Source organism: Rhinolophus sinicus, linkage group LG06 (assembly GCF_036562045.2).
Source record: "Rhinolophus sinicus isolate RSC01 linkage group LG06, ASM3656204v1, whole genome shotgun sequence".
Taxonomy (NCBI): Eukaryota; Metazoa; Chordata; class Mammalia; order Chiroptera; family Rhinolophidae; genus Rhinolophus; species Rhinolophus sinicus.
In genome coordinates, this window is record NC_133756.1 from 9,585,596 (window position 1) to 9,609,679 (window position 24,084).

At 41.3% G+C, this 24,084-nt stretch overlaps 1 protein-coding gene across 4 annotated transcripts in view; it reads left to right on the top strand.

The window, feature by feature from the left end:
- The first annotated feature begins 13,924 nt into the window (after nucleotides 1–13,924).
- The window catches only part of AGO1 (argonaute RISC component 1), a 36,636-nt gene continuing 26,476 nt past the window's right edge, over nucleotides 13,925–24,084 (top strand). For 2 of the 4 annotated variants that reach the window (XR_012497133.1, XM_019726508.2), the window contains exons 1-4: nucleotides 13,967–14,159; nucleotides 19,018–19,201; nucleotides 23,205–23,325; nucleotides 23,769–23,950. Coding sequence is in view for 2 of the 4 variants with exons in the window: in XM_019726508.2 (XP_019582067.1) it covers nucleotides 14,135–14,159; nucleotides 19,018–19,201; nucleotides 23,205–23,325; nucleotides 23,769–23,950 (512 nt within the window). In the remaining 2 variants the exon portion in view is untranslated. Of the gene's footprint in view, nucleotides 14,160–19,017; nucleotides 19,202–23,204; nucleotides 23,326–23,768; nucleotides 23,951–24,084 lie in introns of those variants that run through there. The other 2 variants (XM_019726509.2, XM_074334389.1) reach the window with 2 other exon arrangements.

Sequence of the window (24,084 nt, forward strand, 5' to 3'; positions counted from 1 at the left end):
TGAGCTCGAGAGGGTGGGGAACGACCCGTTGGGAGGGTTGGTAATTTTTTTTCCCTTATCTGTCTCCCCAATCAGAACTCTGGAGGGAAAGGACTATTTGGTACTTACCACTAAAGTGTCCCTTCCCTGCGAGCACTGTTTCCCCAAGGCTGCTTGGTCAGTACATTTTTGTTGAAGGGATCGAGTGATCTCAGGTCCCACAGCTTGTAAGACCAGGGTTCAAATCTAGGGCATTTTGACTCCAAACCTTGAGGACTTTCGTTGAAAGCATAATGAAAATCTAAAAAAGTATTTGGTGTTCATTTTCAGATTCATCGGTCTAACCGATGCGATGAGTTCGCCAGCCCTAATGTGCCTGCCAGACACAATGCAGGATTTCCAAGGGTGTGTGGAGGGATTTGTGCATTTTCAAAATTACACTAGTTTGGTTCAATAAATATTATGCACCTGCTCTTTTTCAGGCACTGCGTTTGGTGCTGGATGTATCAGTAAGGAGGGTGGACGTTGTCCCTGCCCTCACCTAAAACAGACAAAAGAATAAATAACAGAAAAAAGGTGCTTCGTGCTCTGACAGGAAGCTCTAAAAATCTCTTTTTTTCCCTCTGAAAACTTGAAATTTCACCATGATGGGCTCTTCCATGAGTTTTTTGTTTTTCTCTCAATGTACTGAGCACAGAATGGTCCCTTTCTGGGAACTCAAGTCCTTTAGTTCTGAAAAAGTTTTTTGTATTAGATCTTTGATAATTTCTTCTCCATTTTTTTCTCCTCTCTCCTAAATTGGGTCTTCTGTTGTTCAGATATGGGACCTAATGAATGGCTCCTCTAATTTTCTTTTGTTTTTCCTTCTATTTTTCATCTCTGTTTTTTTTGTTCTACGTTCTAGGATAATTTTCTCAGTTGTATCTTTCACGTGTGCATTAAATTTTTTTGCTATTTTAATATTTTCCTTTAGTTTAAATTGTTCTAATCTCTCCTTTAATGAATGCAGTATCTTCTGTTATTTTTCTGAGAATATAAAATGCAAATTTGTGGAGGAAGTTTTCTTGTGTTCCCTTTGCATGGTCTCTATTACCTTTGAGTTGTGTTTACTGTTTTGTTCTGACTTTCATGTTAGGGGATTTCCTCAAGTCATAATATTAGCTAACATTTATTGAGCGCTTTGCAATGTTATGGGCAAAGTTCTAAACTCTTTCGAATACTACTTTATTTAATCCTCGTAACAACCAATGAGGTAGGTGCTTCTACTTTTCATTTATAAAAACTGACAGGAAGGAAATGAGAGCTTGAGTAGTTTAACAGAAGTCATACAATTCGAAAGTGGTGGAGCCAAGGCAGTCGAGGGCATTAACCAATATCCTACACTGCTTCATATAAGAGTGAAACCTGGGGAATTACCCACATACCTGTTTCCTCCATTAGCCACACAAAAACAATAATAAATGGAATTTTTTTTTAAAGTAAAACCCCATGAGGATATAGAGCAAAGGAGAAGAGAAAACAGGAACACGTTTTTGGAAGTCAGAAATTTTATGGGCTGGTGGTAATTGACTTTGTACCTCCCAGAAAGCTAAATCCTAAAGTGATGTGAGAGAAAGGCAAAGGCAAACCCATTTTTCCTGCAGTCTACTTTCTGTCTCTCAAGCTCTTTCTCACACACAAACACAGACACAGACACACATGGGTTAGGAATTGGAGGCACCAAGAACCTCTGGGGATGAAGGTGGGGCTGAAAACAGGAAGACAGGTTGAAAGAATTGTAAACATCTGTTAGACTCCCAGTTTCTCTCCAACGTCACAATGTCAGATGAGTGCACATCTCTGCTATGTCCAACCTGGTAGAAAATTGAAAGCTTATTCTCTGAACAGGATAAAACAGAGTCTTAGTCTGGGAGATGCTAAGTATGATTGAGGTAAGGAGTACCGCACAGAAAACAGGCAATAAGTCAATGTTTACACACTAAGTTGAGGCATTATTGTAAGCACTTTATATATATTTAAAAAGTTAATTCTCCCAAGAGCTATATAGAGGTGGGTGTTTCTGTTTTCTCTGATTTACAGATGAGAAAACTGAGGCACAGTGAGACTAAATTAGTTGCCTAAAATCACATAGATAGTTATGAAAGAATATTTATAGCATATGTATAGTATAAAGAATACTCTGTAACAAACATCTATCACCCACCATTCAGTTTACCAGAGAGAGAGAGAGAGAGAGAGAGAGAGAGAGAGAGAGACTATTACTTTTACCTTTGTTTTTACCTTTACCTTTTGAGGTATTCTGTGTGTTCCTTCAAAATCCAGTCCCATTCTTGCTCCTCTCAGATGTAATTCCCATCTTGAAATACAGGTTTACAGTTCCCCTACTTTTCTATATTGTTCAATACATATATTTGTATTCTTAAATCATATAATTTACTTTTGCATATTTTTAAAGTTTTTGTAGTTAGAGGCATACTATCTACATTCTTCTGCAAAACTTGTTTTGTCACTCAGTATGTGTTTACAAATATCAGAATATATATATCACAATTTATTCTATTATGGATGGAGTTAGTGTTGTTTTGAACATTTTGCTATTACAAATAGTGCTACTAAAGACATTCTTATGCATATCTCCTCTTGGCAAAAGCAGAAGTTTCTCTGGACCAAAATTGCTGGGATAGGATATGCACATTTTCAACTTTACAAAATTGTGTGTTGATTGTACCAATTTGCACTTTCACCAAACAGTATCTAAGAGTTCTCACTATTCTACATTCTTAATTTTCACCCAATTTAGTGGGAGAAATTGATGTCTCATTGTGATCTTGCTTTGCATTTTCCTAATAAGTAGGGAGATTGAACTTTTTTTTATATGGTTTTTCATTCTTCATGTATCCTCTTCTGTGTAATAGCTGTTCATGATTTTTGCCTTTAAAAAAATTATCTGTTTTTCTCAACTGATTTGTAGGTGTTCTTAATAAATATTGGATACTTGTAATTGGATGGTTATATGTATTGTAAATATTTGTTTTTGCCTTGTCCACTTTCTTTTGATGAATTTAAGTTCTTAATTTTAATCTAGTTGAATTCGTGATTTTTTTTTAATGCTTAGCATGTTTTTGGTTAGTATGTTATGCTTAAGAAATTCTTCCCCATCTCAAGTTGCTTATATTTTTTCCTACATGTTTTTTAAGACTTGCCTTTCACAGGAGTTGATTTTTGTGTATGGGGCGAGGTAGGACTTCAATTTAATATTTTTCCATATAGATTATCAGTTGTCCCAGTTCCATTATTGATGAGTTTGTCCTTTGCCTAATGGTCTCCAATGCCACCTTTGTCATACTAGTATTGTTTCCATACATGCATGGGTCTGTTTCCAGAATCTCTGTTTTGTTTTACTAGCCAATTTATCTAACCCTAAGCCCATACCTCACTGTCTTAATTACCATAGTTGTGTAATAAAACTTAATATCTGGTAGGACAAATTCCTCCCCCTTATTAGTTTTCTTTATAAATATCTTTGTTATTCTTTGGGCCTCTGTTCATTTATATACATTTTAAAATAAGCTTATCAAGTTGTATACACACAAACCTAAGGGAACTTTTATTGTGATTGCACTTAATCTGTAGATGAATATGAGAATGCAGTAATTAAACTTCTCTAGGAGCAGAGTTTTCTTTCCATTTATTTAGGTCTTTTAAAATGTTTTTCATAAAATTTTAGTAATTTTTTTCTATGTAGGTCTTGCACAGCTTTTGTTCAGATTTATTCCTCGGTGCCTTCTTATTTCTGTTGTTATTGTAAATAATCTTTTTAATGCAATGGATTTTTAAGAACCAAATTTCATAATTATCAGTCTTGCTAAACTCTCTTATTTAATATATAATAATTTGTCTATAGATTATTTTGGGTTTGCTGGCTGGACCTCCAATACAATGCTGAAAGGATTAAGGGCTTGTTTGTCTTGTTCCCGATTTGAAAGAGAATGCTGCTGATGTTCTACTATTAAGAATAAAGTTTGGGGGCCTGCCCGGTGGCTCAGGCGGTTGGAGCTCGTGCTCCTAACTCCTAAGGCTGCCGGTTCGATTCCCACATGGGCCAGTGGGCTCTCAACTACAAGGTTGCCAGTCCGATTCCTCGAGCCCCCCAAGGGATGGTGGGCAGCGCCCCCTGCAACTAAGATTGAACATGGCACCTTGAGCTGAGCTGCCACTGAGCTCCCGGATGGCTCAGTTGGTTGGAGCACGTCCTCTCAACCTCAAGGTTGCGGGTTCGACTCCTCCAAGGGATGGTGGGCTGTGCCCCCTGCAACTAGTAATGGCAACTGGACCTGGAGCTGAGCTGCGCCCTCCACAACTAAGACTGAAAGGACAACAACTTGAAGCTGAACGGCACCCTCCACAACTAAGATTGAAGGGACAACTGCTTGACTTGGAAAAAACTCCTGGAAGTACACACTGTTCCCCAATTAAGTCTTGTTAAAAAAACAATAATGAATTTTGTGTTTTGTAATTGCTATATTTGGATGATGGGTATATAATGGGTACATGGGAGTTCATTATGCCATTCACTCTAATTTTGTGTGTGTTTGAACATTTTCACAATATAATATTAATTTAAACAAGGTTTGCTACTGGGTTTCGGTAGATACCTTTTAACAGTTTAAGAAACTCTCTTTTTCGTAGTTTGCTAAGAGGTGTGTTTTGTTTGTTTGTTTTTAAATCATGAATAGGTATTGAATTTTATTAAGTGATTTTTTCCCCCCTGCATCTACAAGCTGGTCATATTGTTTTTCTCCTTTAACCTTACATTTACAGATTTTTCTAATGTTAAACCATCTTGCATTCTTAGAATAAGTACAGTTTGGTCATGAGATATATGTTTAATATTTTTAATACATCACTAGATTTGGTTTCCTATTATTTTGTTTAGGATTTCTACATCCTTGTTCATGAGTGAGACTAGTCTCTAATGTTCCTTTTTTGTACAGTCCTTGTTGGTTTTGGTATGAAGATTATACCAATGTGGGGAGTATTCCATCTTCTCTTCTCTGGAATAGTTTGTATAAAATTGAAATGATCTGTTATTCCTTGACTGTTTGGCAGAACTCACCTGTAAAACCATTTGATATCTTTTCCTTTGTGGTAAGATTTTTTAACTACTGACTCAAATTCTTTCATCATTCTAGTGGCATTTAGCCAAAGGTTTTAAAATTCTATTTCTATTATTTTCTATTCTATTTCTGTTTATTTAATAGCTTTTGTGAAGTTTTATGTTGTGTGCTTACCAAAGTTTAAAGTAAATTAATACATTTATCCTTGTCCTAAACAATACAATGACCTTTAGAACACTTAACTCTGATCACCCTACCTCCCACCTTACATGCTGATGACCAGTATTTTAGTTCTGACCTGTTAGATAGCGCCATCTTTCTTGACCGCTGATATAGTCACCATCTCCAATTATTCTCTTATTCTGTCTTAAACAGCAACCTATTCTTTTCCTTCAAAGTACTTATCTTGAGGATGGCCAGTTACTCAGCTGGTTAGAGCATGGAGCTAATAACACCAAGGTTGCTGGTTCAATCCCTGCATGGGCCACTGTGAGCTGGGTCCTCCTTAAAAAAAAAAGGAAGATTTCTTTCAAGGTACTTATATTGAAATATATAGAGAGGGTGCCAAAAAATGTATACACATTTTAAGAAAGGAAAAAACTGTATTAAAATTGTAATAAATAATGAATGACACTAGCATTCATTTGATTAATGCCATCTTTTGAGCGAACGTCATACTATACATTGCTACTATAATTCAATTCAACTTTGAAAAATCGTGTATGGATAACATCTCTTAAAATGTGTACATTTTTTTGGCTCCCCCAGTATGTATGTATGTATATAGATGTAGCTATAACTATAGATATAGATATATAGATATATAGATATATTTTTTTTACTTGTTTATTGTCTGTGTCACTGTAATCTTCATGAGGGCAAGGAACATACATGTCTGCTTTGTTCACTAACTGGTAGGCATTTACTAAGTTTTTGTTGAATGAATGAATATATATTTGTATTTTGGAAAGATCACCCTGAATGCAATTAGAGAATGGATTTAGGAGGCTGTTGCACTTATCCAAGCAAGAGTTAGTGGTGACCTGGACGTGGGATAATAGCAGTAAGGGTACAGAAAAGCAGAGAGGATTGAAAGATATTAGGAGGTAGAATTCACAGGATTTTATTACCTTTATTGTATTCATTTCAATATGAGGTCATAAGTTAAGTAGTGTTTTTTAAGGGTTTTGTCTTAGCTCTATTCTCTCTTCATGCAACACACCCTTTTTGAGAGTTCTCATCGATGCCCATGGCTTCAGTTACTATCTGTATATTTTTTTTGTTTTGTTTTGTTTTGTTTTTTTTTTTTTACTATCTGTATATTTTTAACTCTCAAATATGGATCATTAAATGAGATGTCTTTTCTGGGTTCCACACCATATATTCAACCATGTAAGAGACAGCCATACTAGGATATATCTTGCAGGCTCCCCAAGCTCAATCTGTGAAAAAACACACTCATTATCTTTCTTGCCAAACCTGCTCCTTCTCTAGTGTTTTCAGTCTCGGGATGTGGCACCACCAACCTCCTACTTGCTCAATCCAGAAACCTATTAGCAGGTGGCTCTTGGAGCCCAACCTAGTAAGGGAGAGGGCTATAAGTATCTGCCTTTTAAAGGGTGGGACTAATTTTCTATCCTCTTCATTTTCTATTTTTATTTACTTCTTTTAAAAGATTGAAGGAAAGTGAAGCCATGAGAATGATTGAGATGATGTAGAAAGAAAACAAGGACCTGTCCCAGGAGCAGAGCAGAGGACCATGGGAATCGTCAGCTATTCAGCACCTGAAAGTGCTAAGTGCTGTCCTTGTCCTTTGCTATTTATTCATTAATTTAGTCTTCCCACAACTCTATGACATTTTTACAGATGAGGAAATTACGATTCATAATGGGACTATGGCTTGTTCAAGGTTACACATCCACAAGTGGTAGAGCTGAGATTTGGCCCAGGTTTGTCTGATTCCAAGTGTTTCAGTACGTAACTGGGTGGAAGTAAAACAGCAGAAACATCATTATGGCTGTTGACAAATATTGCTAAATTGCTTCCCGAAGGATCATACTGATACAAAATGCCAATGTATAGTTCCATCATAATATCTTGATCATTGAGTGTGTAATAGTTTTTAAATTAATGGATATAGAATTATTATTTTGTATTGACTTTCTTAAGAATGAATGATAATTCTGTAGTCCTACTTGTGAAGACTTTTTCCCTTGGCCCATTGATATACTGAGGCATCTTTATTGTAAATATTTTCCCATTGAACCCCATTATGGATTAATGGAGATGAAAGACGATAATAGGAGTTAATTCTGGGTTGAAAGTTGAGTTGTTAGTTTACATTCTCTAAGGGGTCAAGATAAGACCCCACAGGTTAACTACTATCTTTGGGGTCAATTTGGTGTAGCAGATCTACATCTACTTTTATGTCAAAGAGAATGCCTTTCCTGGCTATACCTGACCCTAAACTTCAATATCCTAGAGTTCTGTTCCTAGACTTGGATGTTCCTAAGACTCTCCAACCCATTAAGGAGCCTGTTCAAAAGGCTCTCCTGTTCTGCAGGCCAAGTTTAGGGTTTGGGGGTCTCCATGTGTGCTATAGAAGACCCAGGGAAATAGGCTTGATCTGGGTCAGTTCAGTTCTAGCCTGGGTGAAACTACACTGTGAATCTGCCTTGGGTGTCAGAACCAGGGACAGCTCCTCCTATCCCTCCCCCTGCTGCCCCTGCCCTGGTTTGGGCTGGGGAGAGAGTGGGCAGATTTGGGCATGATGTTTCCTCTCTATCCTCTTCTCACTGTTGCTTGCTTTCTTCTTTATGCCAGAATATCACTACTGATAGTTCCTGGCATATGTGCTGTTTCTTACCTTCATGTTCTTTGCTGATGCTTTTTAGTATGCCTTTCTCCCATCCTTTGCCTGACTAATTCCTGCTCATCCTATCAGGCCTGTTTAAGTAGGTATCTCTTCTAGGAAACCTACCCTGATTATCCCAGACTGGGTTACACATACGAATATCTCCTTTTAGTTCCCATGGCACCCATGCTTGCCTCTGTCATTATACTCAAAATTGCCCTGAAATGATCATCTGTACTGTCCAGTACAGTAGCCACTAGCCATGTGTATTAAGCACTTGAAATGTGGCCAGTCTGAATTGAGATGTGCTATGAGTGTAAAATACACACTAGATTTCAAAGACTGTATAAAAAAAGAATGTAAAATAATAAGTTTTTATATTGATGACATGTTGAAATGGTAATAGTTTGGGGTTAAGTAAAACATGATTAAAATTAATTTCATCTGTTTCCTTTTTACTTTTTATAATGTGGTTGCTAGAAAATCTAAAATTACATGTGTATCTCACATGATATTTCTATTAGATAACACTGATTTATGTTTATCTCTTCTTAGGGGTAGAGACTGGCTCTACCATCCTTGTTTTTGTATTTCTGGAAAAAAATACGTAGGGCTGGATGGGAATATCTGAGACTAGTCCTCAGAACTTGGGGCTGGAGTAGCAAGGGTTCAACAGACATTATATTATTTGGTTTTTCCATCTAGGAACTTGGCCTCTCTCTCTATTTAATTCAGCCTTTTTTGTATGTCATCTTATTGATTCTTATAGATTTTTCTCACACATCACAAACATCTTATGAAGTTTTCTTTTCTAAGTATTTTGAGTTGGCTATTTTATCTTTACAGTTTATAATTAGTTAATACCGGTACCATCAGAATGCTACAGATTTTTGCTTATTTTCTTGAATCTTCAACTTACTTAGTATTACTAATTTTAACAAGACTGCATACTTTCTTTCTTTCTTTTTTTTTTAACAGGACTTTATTGGGGAACAGTGTGTACTTCCAGGACTTTTTTCCAAGTCAAGTTGTTGTCCTTTCAATCTTAGTTGTGGAGGGTGCCATTCAGCTTCAAGTTGTTGTCCTTTCAGTCTTAGTTGTGGAGGGCGCAGCTTAGCTCCAGGTCCAGTTGCCATTACTAGTTGCAGGGGGCACAGCCCACCATCCCTTACGGGAGTCGAACCGGCAATCTTGTGGTTGAGAGGATGTGCTCCAACCAACTGAGCCATCTGGGAGCTCAGTGGCAGCTCAGCTCAAGGTGCCGTGTTCAATTTTAGTTGCAGGAGGCACTGCCCACCATCCCTTGCAGGAGTCGAGGAATTGAACTGGCAACCTTGTGGTTGAGAGCCCACTGGCCCATGTGGGAATCGAACCGGCAGCCTTCAGAGTTAGGAGCATGGAGCTCTGGGGTGGCTCTAACCGCCTGAGCCACTGGGCTGGCCCCTGTATACTTTCTTATTATATAATTGCATCAACTACAATAGAGATATTTTCTTACATACTTAAATTTACTTCTCTCTCTCTCTTTCTTTTTCTCTCTCTCTCTTTCTGGCTCTGTCTCTGGCTCTCTCTTCTGGCTAGAATGTCCAAACCATATTAAAATAGTATTAGTAATGAAGAGTGACCTCATTTATTACTGTTTTTAAAGGAAGAGTACTGCTTCTTCATTAGCTAAAAATAGATATTCTATCATCATGTTAACTATGAGTGATTTTAATTATTTGAAGACTGGATATTGAAATGTATCTAATATTTTTATCTATTATAATTGTTTATTTTTGATTAATCACATATATTGTATATTAAGATTTTTTAAATTTTTGAACCATCCCTGAATTACCCTTGTGTTGATATGCTATTCTTTTAATACTAATGTCATATAGTGTTGTGGTTAAGAATGTTGATACTGAAGCCATCAAGCCTGGATTCAAGTTCTGCCTCTGCTAGTTGCAAGCTGTGTGATCTTGATCTTGGGCAAGTTACTTATCCTCTCTGTGTCTCTCTCGCTTTTTTTTTTTTTTTTTTTAATGTCTGATCTTATTTATTTGTTAGTCTTAGGAAATCTCATTTTTGACTGAATTGCAGGTTCTGCTCATTCTTTTGGGCCCCAGGTGATAAGGCACAGTCATATCTATGTCTTCATTTATTATTATTATCATAGTTTTAATTAATCTGTTATAGAATTCTATATGCTAACATTTGACTTGTGATTTTTGCATCCGCATTCCTGAGAATTCTTTTTATAATATCATCATCTGATAAGAGATGAGGATCTTTATCTGCTATTCTGAACAAATTAGGAAAATTCCCCTTTTTCCCATGTTCTAAAGCCATTCAAATAACATGGAACAGGATTATCTCTTTCAAGAATGTTTGGAAATATTAAACAGTGAAACTCCTGAGCCTGGTGTTCTTTGGTTATTTTTGATAACTTTTTCAGTGTCTTCCTTAATTGTTGCTCAATTCTTGCTTTTGAGTCCTTGTTTTGCATTTTTTAAAGTAAAAATACATATGTAATTTAAAATTTTACTTGGTGTTTAAAATTCATTATAGTTATATAATTCCCTTATAGTTATTAAATCTTTGTGATGAGTTTTAAAATTTGGGAGTGATAAATATGTTCAATGTCTCAATTGTGGTGATGTTTCATAGGTTGATACATATGTTAGAATTAATTAAATTGTACACTATATATGTGAAGTTTATTGTGTCAATTATACTTCAATTTAAAAAAGTGATTTAAAAATGTCTACCAATTTCACAAGCCTTTACAAAGTACTAGCTGACATTTATTAATTCCATTGTTCATGATTTCTGATTTTAAAAATTATCTTCTGAAATACATTAAAATATGTATTTTGTTATAGATAGAAAGAGGTGGTGCATGCAAGAGCTGTTGGTGATTCATTTCCTGATAGTAGGGTATATGTTTTGTTTTATGTCTATTATACTACCTTGATTTTATTGTTCCCAGGCTGTTTTTTAAATATTAAGAAAAGGAAAATATAGATTGAGATGCAGATTTTTTTTCAGGCCATACTTGTTGTTTTGGGACCAGGAAACTCTGGGTATAGAGAAGGTAAAAAAGTGGAAGGACCTGGGCTCTGGCCCACACAGCAGATGCCCTTGGGTGTGAGTTAGCTATGGACTGAGATGCAAGAATCGAACTGGAAACAGAAGGAGCCAATAGCTTTCTGGAAGAAAAGCTATCAACAGTTACTGGAAGAAGTTTCTCAGCATAAAACAGCAAAATGCTATCTGGATTTCCCTTATACTCTACCACTTTGCCTAGCCAAGAGTAAAATCCCTGATGATGGAGACACTGCAGAAAGACCCGGAGAGGCCAGGGCCCGGCTTGACTCTGCTAGCCACTTTGGAGCTGGGTCAGAATAGTGACCAATGCCTTTCCACAAAGTTAAGTGTGAGGCTTGGTATTTAGAACAGTGGATTCAAACTCTCATGGAATGCTGAGCTTCCAGCTTAGTTTTACCAAGGTAAAGGTCTTGGCTATTTCTGGGGATGTTTTGATGCCATCTATTTGATTCAAATCAATCCAGATTTACTGATCATTCTAGGCATAGCTTGTGCCAGGCACTAAAGGGTGACAGAAATGCATCTGATGTGGTCCCTGTTGTTAAAGAACTTAGACTATGGTGCAAGAGGCAGACAATAATTACTGTGTTTCCCCGAAAATATGACTTAGCCGGACAATCAGCTCTAATGCGTCTTTTGGAGCAAAAATTAATGTAAGACCCAGTCTTATTTTACTAGAATATAAGACCGGGTATAATATGATATGATATGATATGATATGATATGATATGATATGATATAATACAATAATATACCAGGTATAATATAATATAATACCGGTCTTATATTAATTTTTGCTCCAAAAGACACATTAGAGCTGATTGTCTGGCTAGGTCTTATTTTCAGGGAAACATGGTACAGTATAGCATGTACAGATAGCAGCTGACACTTCGCCTGCATTCTTCTATGCATTGTTCCAAGGTCTTTATATGTATTAACAACAACCCAAAGAGGTGGGTACTATTTTCACCCCCTAAAATGAGGGAGAAGGAAACTGAGACACAGAGAAGTTATTTTCCTATTGTTACACAGCTTGTGAATGGTAGCACCTGGACTGAAACCCAAACAGTCTGGCTCAAGAGTCTTTGTTTTTAACTTTATCCTGTACAGCAGTGGTTCTCAAAGTGTGGTCCCCAGATCGGCAGCATCAGCCTCATCTGGAAACTTATTAGAAATGCACGTTCTTGGGTCCCACCCAAGATCTACTGAATCACAAGCTCTGGAACTGGGGCTCTGCAATCAGTGTTTTAACAGGTTCTCCAGGTTATTCTAATGCCTGCTGTTTGAGAACCTCTGTTAGAAGCAAGGCATACTAGGATGAGTGTCAGAAATTAATCTCTATGGGTAGGGGCTGGGTGTGTGAGATCTGTCTCTTAAGTTCCTAGCCCTCAGCACAGCATCTAGTGTAAAGTAGGCATAAAAATACATATGGATGAATACATATGAATGAATATAAGGGAAAGTGATGTTTGAACTGGGTTTTTCTTACCACATATCAACTGCAGCAGACCGAAAGGGAGGACTCTTCCCAGAACCTGTGAGACTAGCGAGGAAGTGGTGTGATACTTTTGGCAAGGTGTAATAAGGGTCTGTACTATCACAAGGAACCATCAGAATGGCCGGGGATCATGTAAGAGTAGTTTAGGAGGTAAACATGTCAGGACTTGGTGAACAGCTGAATAGGGGGAAGAAGCAAGGGAGAGAAACTTCATTTCTGGGATGAAGGTGCCATTTGCAGAGACAAGAAGCATAGGACAAGCACGTTTGTGGGGTAAAGATGAAGAGTTTGGTTTTGGACTCTTTAAATTTGAAGTGCTGGTAGGATATCCAGGTGGAGCTGTCCAGCAGACACTTGGAAATATGAGTCTGAGACTTGGCTGGAAATAGAGATTTGGAAGGATAGTTGCGCCGTAAGAATGGGTGAGACCTTCAAGGGGAAAGTGGAGAGTGGAATGAGAAGAGAGCTGGGTTTGAAACCATGGTGAACACTGTTATTTTGGGGGGCAAAAGCAAAAGGGGGCTCTTGACTAAGACCGAAAAGGAGGTAAGCAATAATAGGAAATCTCAGAAAATGCTGAAGCCAAGTAGAGGGCTCAAAAAGGAAGGAGAGACACAGTGTCAGATGTTGCAGAGAAATAAGAATTGAAAATTATCCTTTGAATTTTGACACAGAAAGTCTTTTAAGTGAAGTGGCGAGGACACGCAGATTGACTGGGTTCAGGCGTGAGCTGTAGGTGAGAAAGTGGAGACCGGTGCTTGCTTGCCAGGTCCCACAGACAGAACTCTGTAGTTGCACTCAAGTTGAAACTGTGACATCGTCCAGGGTCGTAGGCAGGGTCTCTTTCATTATCTGTGGTCTCTGTGCCCAGCACTCGGCCTGGAAATGAGGATGGCATTAGTGAGTTCAGTGACTAGGGACGGAAAAAGGCTTCGGGGAGGCAGTAGCTTTGCAGCCAAGGCGTGAAGGATGAAAGAAATGGGGAGGCGACGTGGGAGGCAGGGCCGCGGGATGATGGGGTGCTCGGAGAATGTGAAGCGGGCCTTGGAATGAAGTAGGATTCCTGTAATGTGCGCGTGGCTCTGTGCAAAGCGGGCAGGCTCTGTGTAGGCTGGGAGGGAGCTGTTTGGGTGAAAGACAGGGCCCGAGGCTGCTGCGGGGGGTGTCCCCCCGCCCTGCGCCACTTACGCCACTGCGCGGTTCCGCTGCGCCTCTACCCAAGCCCTCCGGCCGGGCTGCATGGCGACGGGTGACCGCCAGGGGCCGCTGCCTCGGTCCCGGGTGCCCCCGCCCCTCTCCATTGGCCTTTGTTGCCGTCGGAGCGCCCCGCTTGACTCGTTCCCGTCCGCCCCCTGGGCCTGGCGGTCGCGCCTGCGCACTGGCAGCTGGCCGGGCGCTCGCAGGGGGAGCTGCTGCAGGCTCCGCGGCGGCGGCGGCAACGGAGGCTGTGGGGGTGGCGGCGCGAGCGGCCGGGCTTCGGGGGGGAGCCGAGCCCGGCCCGGGAGCCCGAGCAGCTAGAGTGCAGGGTACCTAGGCCCCTCACGCTGGACTCCACAGTCTCCCGGCCGCCTGACCTCCGCACGGGTATATGGGATGGAAGCGGGACCCTCGGGAGCAGGTAAGGGCCCCCGGGAAGGGGGGACGGTGCGTGCTCCAAAGGACCAAGGGACTCCCGCGTGAAGAGCAGTAAATCCGAGTCAGGGAAGGTTTCTTGAGTCAAGAGAGGGGCTCTTATGGGATGGGGGGCCCAGTTTGAAGGGGCTGTGTGCAGTTCCGGGGGAAACCTGGTGAAGGGAGCCCTGAGATCGGGGCCGTTTATCAAAGGAGGCACTATGCACTCTTGGAGGTGGGAAGTAATCTGGGAGAAGGGCCTGAACGCACGTAAGGACTCCCGGAGGTCCCTGGAGGCCTAGGGAGAGGCCCGGCAGGTGGCAGGGGGCGGGCTCCAGGTGTCCAGGAGAGGAGGGGGTCGACACAGATGGGCCCAGAACTGCCGCATGCCGGGGGCGGGGGCTCAGCCGGTCTGGGCTGGGTTAGTGTCTCTTGGGAGAAGGCGCCAGAGCTGGACTGTGAGCTCCGCCCCAGCCGGGCCTGACGCGGGGGCGAGGGTCAGGGGGCGGTGGGTGGGGATCCAGCCCTGGGATTCCACCCGGTGAGTCCGGGGAGCTGGAGCAGAGGCGCTGGAGCATGCGCGGAGGTGGCAGCTGGAAGGGGCTGCCCTATGTGGTGGGGGCGTGGCTGTCCGAATCTCCCCAACTCCCCACCCCGCGCGATTTGGCTTGGAAATAAGTGCGCGCCGATGGGGGTGCATTCTCTCTAAGGTTATGCTGGCAGAGCGCAAATTGAAATTGTCCCCTTCCTCATCTTGGGGCTTCTTAACCCTTGGCAAAACCCTCAGTCACAATTTGCCAAGAATGAGTTGAGGGAAACTGCCAAAGTGCCTTATTCTGCCACTGGGACAAGGAAAGGCAAGGCAGTGTTCTTGGGGCGGGGCCTCCCTAAAGATAGGCCTTAGGAAAGGTATTGATTACTGAGGGACCAAGGCCAGGCCCTGGTTTACCTGGAAGAGGTTGTCTGCCTGTTCTAATACAGAGTAGAGATGGGATCATTTAATCAAAGGATAATGACCTTTCCATTGAAATGTCTCCTGAGGTGACAGCCTAATCTCATTCTATACCTTAACACTTTCATTGCTCCTATCTCCCACTGGATATCTTTTTCCTCTCTCTAATCCCCAGAAACTGTCATGGCCGTGTCATTTGACCTAAGATTGCCAAGCTAGCCCTTTGTCATCTATAAGTTGTTTGGGGGAGGAGGAGTTTATAACCACCCTGGTGAGTTCAGGTGATGATAGCCTTACTTTCTCCTTGTTCATGGGCAATCAGGAGAAAAGGAGATAAAAACAGGAGAAACTGAGGCTGGACTGCCCCAAGAAGACTGGAGTCCCCAGAATGGGCTGTGGGATGGTGGCACCACCTGTGTCCTAGGTCCTTTGATGGGAGGAGCATTCTGGATCTGGGAATCCTTTAGGGATCTCACCAGCTCCTACCATTTGATCTGGGGGTGGGAGTAGGGTTTCCTTTGGGGACTTGAATTTCATTTCTTGTGGAAGAATCTTAGTCTTTTATACCAGATCTAATCCCCTCAAGGAACTAGCTCCTACCAACTCATTCGAGTCATCCATTCAGAGATCTGTAAGTACTTTCCTCCAAGAGAAAACAACCTTGAAAAGGCTGTACAGGTCTTAAGGTGGAGTGCAGGGAGCAACAGACTTCAGAAAACTACTTCCTCCTTCCCTCAGGCCCCTCTCTCCATTCCAGGAACTCTCCTGGTTTTCTTGGCTGGAGACTTTGCAACAACCTGTGGACTGGAGTAGGAGTAGGTCACAGGTCCAGATAGATTGCTGGGAGTTGACACCCATGCCACACTGCTAATGATTTTATTCTGATGAATTCCTAATGGGCTCTGGAGTGATGAAAAAACTGTTTCTTCCGATAAATAAGCTTCTAGGGAAGGGACTAGAGCTTGGTATCTGGAGTTGGCTGTAGCCTTGTGGGGCAGGCTTTGCTTCATCCCATGATGTAATTGAAATTCATTCTGGAAGCTATCGATAGAGGTACCCCCATAAGTGCATCCTTCCTAGGCCCAGAATAGTCTCTTGGAAGTTGGAGGACACAATACACAAAAGTAAGGTATTGTTGCTGGCTTCACTGGGCCTATGTCCAAGTGTGCCTTCTGGGCTCAGGTGTGTTGCAAACACATACTAGACTGGTAGCTCCCTGAAAGTACAGGTAGTGTCTAATTTATCTGTGAAACCAGCACATGTGTAGGTCCTGACACAAAGAACATGTTTATTAACTGAACTGAGTCACAGTCCAGAGTGACATAAATGGTTAAGCACGTATGTGAATATTTAATAATTTGCGTATACTCATGTGTGGACAAATTCTTTTTGGAGAGACTGGCCTTTTAGTCTTTGCTTACTGACAGCTAACCTAGCCTTGAGTTTGTCTTTTGAATAGGCTGTCTGGCTCCTTGGGAGTTATGTGGGCCTCAGAAACTGCAGGGAAAGAATCCCTGAGCCAGGCATTTCAGCTCTGTTACTTTTCCTTCTCAGGGCTGGTTGGGATGGGGGAGGGGGAGTGTCCTTTTCACGGCCCCTCCCTCCTTGCTTTTGTCTGTAAGGAAGGGCCCCGCCCCTTTCCCCCAAGGCCCAAGCTTTGTCCTCTGTGCTGGGGCCCTCATCTGCATCACAAAGTGGCCGTCTGTCCCTGTCTGGGTCTGAAGGGAAGTGTCTCCCTTTCTCAGACTAAAAGCTGGGGGCTGGGGGACTTTCTACAGCTGTAAGGCTTGCGGAGGGATGGAATAGGAGAGAGCTTCCCCCTTCCTCCTGCCTTCCCTAGTTTTGGGATGAGGAAGCATGGGGGCTCTCTTGTTTTCCCAAAGCCTCCTTGGAGTGGAGGATTCCTAAGGCTGTCTGGTCTGTAGTCCTATTTCTAGAAGAGAAGGCTTTGAGGCTACAGTGTCTGTCCCTTCCCCCATCAGTGCAACCCAGCCCCCAGCTCTAGGGGATGTCTTTCTCCCAAGGCTCCCAGCGATTATTCAGCCTAGGAGGCTAAGGAGGTGAATGGAATGTAAGAACTTGGGGAGGGGAAGGGTGTCTTTCACCAGCTATATCCACCAGGGTGCATTTTTGTTCTGTGCTGGGTTTGTAATAGTTTCTGAGCAGTTTGCAGGTGTTCGTTTGTTTTTATTTTCTTTGTGGTTTGTGTATGGATCTGTTTGTTCATTCCTTTAATATTTGTATATTGAACACACCTCCTGTGTGTCAGACACTGAAGATTCAATAATGACCAAGGCAGATAGTCCCTGTCTTTGAAGAACACACAGCCTAGGGTGGTGAGGGGTATATGTATAAAGGTAAACTGTCTAGGTCTAAGTGAGTGTTTGGATGTGTATGACAGGAATGTATCACACTGTGTGTGCAATTTCTGCCCAGCTCTTTTTGGGATAGGTGGCCAGGTGATAGTGGTTAAGCCTTCACTTCCCTGTATGGCTGAGTCCTGAAGGCCTTTTCCCTCCAGGCTGGGCCTGTTTTCCCAGTGTGCGGAGTGGGGCTGGGCTTGACAGGTGGTCAGGAGACAGCAGCTTAGCTCTGGGAAGCATGCCCCTCCCGTGAATGGTTCTGACCTCTTCCTGACCCCCCAGTTGAGGATATGCCCCATCCCCCCAGCCTGGCAGACTGAAAGCAGAGCTCTGGTGATGGGAGAGGTTCTGGGCTGATTCATCTATCTCTCCTCCCACCTGAGCTGGTCCTCTACTGGCAAGGACAATAGTAGCTCTGGACAAAGGCTTCTCTTAGGCAGTTTCCCTTTTCCCTCCCTTTCCCTTCAAGCTGGAAAATAAAACTAGGGGCAGCAATGAGGATGGTGGCAAGAAAGGAGAACATAGTGGGAGCTGGCATTGCCCTAGCCCTTTCCCAAGGGCCCCCTCTGTATTGAAATTGATCCCTTTTGCTGCTGTCTGGGCCCTCTGTGTGGAAGGAGCTGTGTGCCTTGGAGAGAATCTTGTATTCTCCTTCCCAGAGTCAGTATCTCTCCCTTCACTAACATTCTAATGGCTGTCTCTTCTTCCCAAGTCCTCTAATCTAGCCGCCTCTTGCTTCAGTCTCCTAGTATATTCAGCCTGTCTTCATTCCCTAGTGTTTTCTTCTTTTGAACTTTTTCTTCATTGTCTCCCCAGTTTCAGCCTTGCCTCTTGCCCAAGCTCCCAGCTCTAACCTATCTTGCCCCATCCCCTAACTCCAGCCTTTCCTCCTTCCCTGATTCCCAGTTCAACCATTTTCCTGCTGTGACCTCCAGTTTTGGTTTCTTCGCCAGCTCCCTGTTTTATTCAGCCTCTGTCCTTAGTTTCCAAACTCGATCCTTTTAGCCTTTTCTCATTTTCTCTCTCTCTAATCTCAGCCATTCAGTTACCTTAATCCTCCCCCTGCCCCCCTCAAGCTGGCCTTTGGATCCTCCTCATGCCTACATTGCAGAGGAGCGTTAAGATGATGCTGTTTTGTGTTCAGGGTGGTGATGAATGAAGTGAGCATCTGGCTGGCAGAGAATAGGGCATTCTTGGTCTGCTAGATACCTGGTGGAGGTATGTGTCTTCATCTAGTAGAAGGAAGGGTTTTGTTACTGGAAACCAAATTTAGCCCCTTTACTTAATACGTAATAGGAATTTATTACATAGTCACTCAATAAATTTAAATTTAAGATAGACAACAAGCGTAATTTTCCTAATTAGGGAGAGGTTTTTTGTGTTTTTATTTTTTAAATGAGCCTGTATGAGCCAGTGGAAGCCCTCAGCTGGGTAGGGTAGTCAGGAGAGAGGCTTTCCTCCTGCTTCTGTTCTAGGAAGCCTTGTACCCCTCTGACCTGAGTGTGAGGAGATTGCCAGACTCTACCCTCACCAGCCTCTTTGTCTTGTAGCTGCGGGCGCATACCTGCCCCCTCTGCAGCAGGTGTTCCAGGCACCTCGAAGGCCTGGCATTGGCACAGTGGGGAAACCAATCAAGCTCCTGGCCAATTACTTTGAGGTGGACATCCCTAAGATTGACGTTTACCACTACGAGGTGGATATCAAGCCGGATAAATGTCCTCGCAGAGTCAACCGGTAAGTGATGCACGTCTAAGACACCAAGTCCAGGAGTCTTCACTGTTCTGAGTCTTAGAACCTTGAAAGAGGATCCATAGAGGTAAAGGCAAAACTAACAGAGGGTGGTATCACCAAATTCAAGAAGGTTTTTGAGGAGGAGATTCCAAATAAGGTAAATGCTGAAAAATGTCATTGGATATTTTTGATATATTGGAGATAGCTGGTGCCTTTTGTCAGAACAGTTTTAGTAGAGTAGTTGGGCTAGTAACCTAATTATAGTGAGTTAAGGAATAAGTGGAAGGTAATATGGTAGGGACAGTGAGAGCAGATGGCTCTATCCAGATAGCTTAACAGTGAACCATGGGGAAAGAGGGAATATGTTGGCTAGAGAGGATTATAGGGGTCAAGTACAATGCCTAGCACATTTCAAGTATTTGTTGAAATGAATGAATGAAAAGTTTTTAAGAATGAGACATGGATATGTTTATAAACTCAGGAGAAGAAGCTAGTGGAGAAGAGGTTAAAGGTATGTGACAGAGGCGGGAGGAATGAGTGGGATGTCCTTGCTGAGACAGGAAGACTTTACAGGATACGAAGTTGGAGGGATTAGCCTTAGAGAGAAGCAGCAATATTTGTCTTTAAAATTTATTTTATTATTTGAAAACTCTATGTGCCTAATGTAAAAAATTAAAAATATTACAAAAAGAGTAGCAAAGAAAAATGTCCTCTGTTACCCTGATTTCTAGTCCCCTAGTTCCTTTCCTTAGAGGCATATATTGTTACCATTGAGTATGATTGTTACCATTCTTGAGTATGATAGTTACTATTCTTGAGTATGATTGTTACCATTCTTGAGTACACTTCCAGATATTTTTCTCTGCTTATGCAAGCATATGTGTATATAGAGCATTTTTTTAAATGCACAGAATATGGAATCCTATATACTTTGTTTTGTACCTTGTTTTTTTCCCACTGAACAATTTATTATGTTTTGGAAAATCATACACATCCACCTCATTCTTTTGCATAGCTCCATTGAATGTGATGTTATTATAATTTATTTAATGAATTTATTGAGGAACATTTAGGTTGAGTCTAAACTTTTGCTACAAAAATGAAACCATTGAATGTTATTAAATATAGATACATTTTTGCAATCAAATATGAGTCTGTGGGATAAATTCCTAGGAGTGGATTTGCTGGCACAATACATTTAAAAGTTCTGAGATATTGCCAGGTGTTTAAGGTAAGTTATACCAGTTTATACTCCCACTAGCAAGGTATCAGAGTGCTTCTTCCCCATATCTGTACCAATTCAGTATATTGTATTTTTTGATATTTGGCATTTTGATACATGAAAAATTATATTTGAATTTACTTTTTTTAAAATTAATTTTCCCATGTTTTACTGTGGAATTTTAATTCATGTGAAAAATATCACACTTAAGCTGACTCAGGATATGGTTTGGTTTTTTTATTGAGGTAATATTGGTTAATAACATTATACAAATTTCAGGTATACAACATTATAATTCGATGTCTATATACTCTATTGTGTGCTCACCACCAAAAGCCTAGTTTCCACCCATCATCATATATTTAACCCCCTTTACCCATTTCACCCCCTTCTCTCTGGTAACCACCAGCCTGTTTTCTGTATCTGTAAGTTTTGTTTTGTTTTTTAACTTTTTTTTTTACATTCCAAATATGAGTGAAGTCATACGGTTTTTGTCCTTTTCCTTCTGACTTATTTCACTTAGTATAATACTATTGAGATCCCTTCATGTTGTTGCAGATGGCAGTATTTCATCTTTTTTTTTTTAATGGTTGAATAGTATTCCATTGCATATACCGGTGGTGCCAAAAAACATGGACACTTTGGTCAGTGTTGCTCAAGCAGTAGTCCACTGTAATCAGAAGTGTCTGGACGCTGATGGTAACCACTTTAAGCACCTCTTGTAATTGCAGAAGTCAAACGTGACTTGTATTCCTCTTTTGTTATCGGTATATATTGAGTTTTACCATTTTAATTGTTTTTTCCTTTCTTAAAATGTATATACCTTTTTTTGTCACCCTCTGTATGTGTGTACATACACACACACATGCACAGCATCTTCTTTATCCATTCATCTGTCAGTGGACACTTAGGTTGTTTCCATATCTTGGCTATTGTGAAATAATGCTGCAGTGAACATACGGGTACATATATCTTTTTGAATTAATGTTTTCATATTCTTCAGATAAATACCCAGAAGAAGAATTGCTGCATCATATATGGAAGTTCTTTTTTTGTTTTGTTTTGTTTTGAGGAAGCTCCATACTGTTTTCCATAATGGCTATACCAGTTTACAATCATATCAACAGTGTATGAGGATTCCCTTTTCTCTACGTCTTTGCCAGACTTATATTTCTTGTCTTTTTGATAATATCCATTTTAACAGGGGTGAGGTAATAGCTCATGATTTCGATTTGCATTTCCCTAATAATTAGTGGTGGTTAACACCATTTCATGTGCCTGTTGACCATCTGTATGTCTTCCTTTGAAAAATGTCCATTCAGATCCTCTGTCCATTTTTTAATTGGGTGGGTTTTTTTTGTTGTTGTTGTTTTGTTTTTTTGAGTTGTATGAGTATTTTATATATTTTGGACATTGACCTCTTATTGGGAATAATCATTTGCAAATATCTTCTCCCATTCAGTTGGTTGCCATTTTATTTTGTTGATGGCTGTGCAGAAGCTTATTAGTTTGATGTAGTCCTGTATGTTTATTTTTGTTTTGTTTCCTTTGCTTTGGAGTCAAAGTCACAAAAACATCACTTAGACCAATGTCCAGAAGCTTAGTGCTTATGTCTTCTTCTATGTATTTTATTGTTTCAGGTCTTATGTTCAAGTCTTTAATCCGTTTTGAGTTAATTTTTGTGTACAGAGTTAGTTTTCTAGTTTCATTCTTTTGCATATGCCTGTCCAGTTTTCCTAACACCACTTACTGAAGAGACTTTCCTTTCTCCATTGTATATTCTTGGCTCATTTGTTGTAAATTAGTTGTTCATGTATGTGTGGGTTTATTTCTGGACTCTTCAATTCTGTTCCATTGATCTGTTTGTCTGTGTGTGTTTTTTCTGTTGTTTTTGTATTTTGGTCTAATTTTAAATTGTGTTTCTCTAATGAGTGAAGTTGAACATATTTTTCAGATGTTTAAAAATCATACGGAAGGACATTTCAAGTGTGAAAGGAAAGAAAGAGGAAAAGGGACATGCACATATAAATATGGTTGTCTGGGAACTTGAGGGTGGCCTTACTTACAGTGGTCTACTTTTTTCCGAGTTATAGAATTGCTTTTTGATAGGCGATAGTAATGGGTTCTGGAGTTAGAAGGTAGTGGAGAAGGTATGACATAGTCTATGAGGAAAGGAAGTGATCAGGGACATGAAAAAGATTGTTGGGCAGCTCTGAAATCTAATTGGGAAGGATAGAAAGTGAAATCCAGAAAGAGATGGCAGTGGAGAGAAAATGAAGTGGTGGAACTTAGGGCTTCAGAGAGATGGAAGAGATGAGGTTCTTCATCCACAGTTTATTCCTATTCCAGTTTAGATCTCTTCCCCATCTACATATTTGCTATCAGCTTGGGAATTAGAACAGCCTCAATTTTGTTCCTGATTCTGGAGAGACCCTAAGATGAAGCCCTTCTCTCGCTCCTCAGCCTCGCTCTCTGCTCAGAAGGCACTCACACCGACTCTTACAAGTCCTTTAGAGCCTTGGTGAACTGAGGACCAGCATGTTAGAAATGTAGAGTTTTAGGCTTGGCTCTAGACCTACCGAGTCAGAATCTGAAGTTTAATAAGATCTCCAGGTGATTCATATGAATGTTGAAGTTTAAGAAGCACAGCCATAGAGTAGCTAAGATTAGAGTAGTTGCTAGGAGAGAATGTAGTAGACGGGACATTGGCTGGACCTCGAATTACTTCCAAAAGCTTGAAGTGGTAGTGTCTCAGCTTCCACAGGCCGCTCCTATCCCCCACAGGGAAGTGGTGGAATACATGGTCCAGCATTTCAAGCCTCAGATCTTCGGCGATCGCAAGCCGGTGTATGATGGAAAGAAGAACATTTACACTGTCACAGCACTGCCCATTGGCAATGAACGGGTAAGGTTGGGAATCAGGCTCGACCTGTGTCAGGGGTCTAGGTGGGACTGAGCTCATGTAAGGTTGTTTGGAGACTGGCATTCCAGAGAGCCCTTTCATCTTTTGTGTTCAGAAAGTGTGTTTTAGGGTGGGGTGGGGTAGGTGCTGATGTTTATTTAGCCTGCTGTATGTCTGTACCTGTTCCAGACAGGTTGAAATTAGATATAAAATAGAGCTAGACCTAAAGGACTTTCTGGTAAGTGTGGTTGAGAGGGAAAGAAGCACTGAGCCGAGATGGCTGGGGACGAAGGGGCCACATTTGCTCTGAAGTCTTCATTGTGAGCCCTGTCAGCTGAAGCAGATTCTTAGCAGATCCATGGGGCAGGGCGCAGTGTGGTCAGGGCAGAGAATGTTGGACTGTGGGAAAGCATTGGCACTCCTTCCCCCCTGTCTCTCCACTGAAGGTTGACTTTGAGGTGACAATCCCTGGAGAAGGGAAGGATCGAATATTCAAGGTCTCCATCAAGTGGCTAGCCATTGTGAGCTGGCGCATGCTGCATGAAGCCCTGGTCAGTGGCCAGATCCCTGTTCCCCTGGAGTCTGTGCAAGCCCTGGATGTGGCCATGAGGCACCTGGCATCCATGAGGTACTGGGTATAGTTAGTATCTGGGCTACTAGTGGTGTCAGAACTGCTACGGGGGGAGGAAGGGAATGAGCACATATTCAAATCCTACAGTGTGCCTTTCAAACAAAATATTATTTGACGCCCTACCATATGCC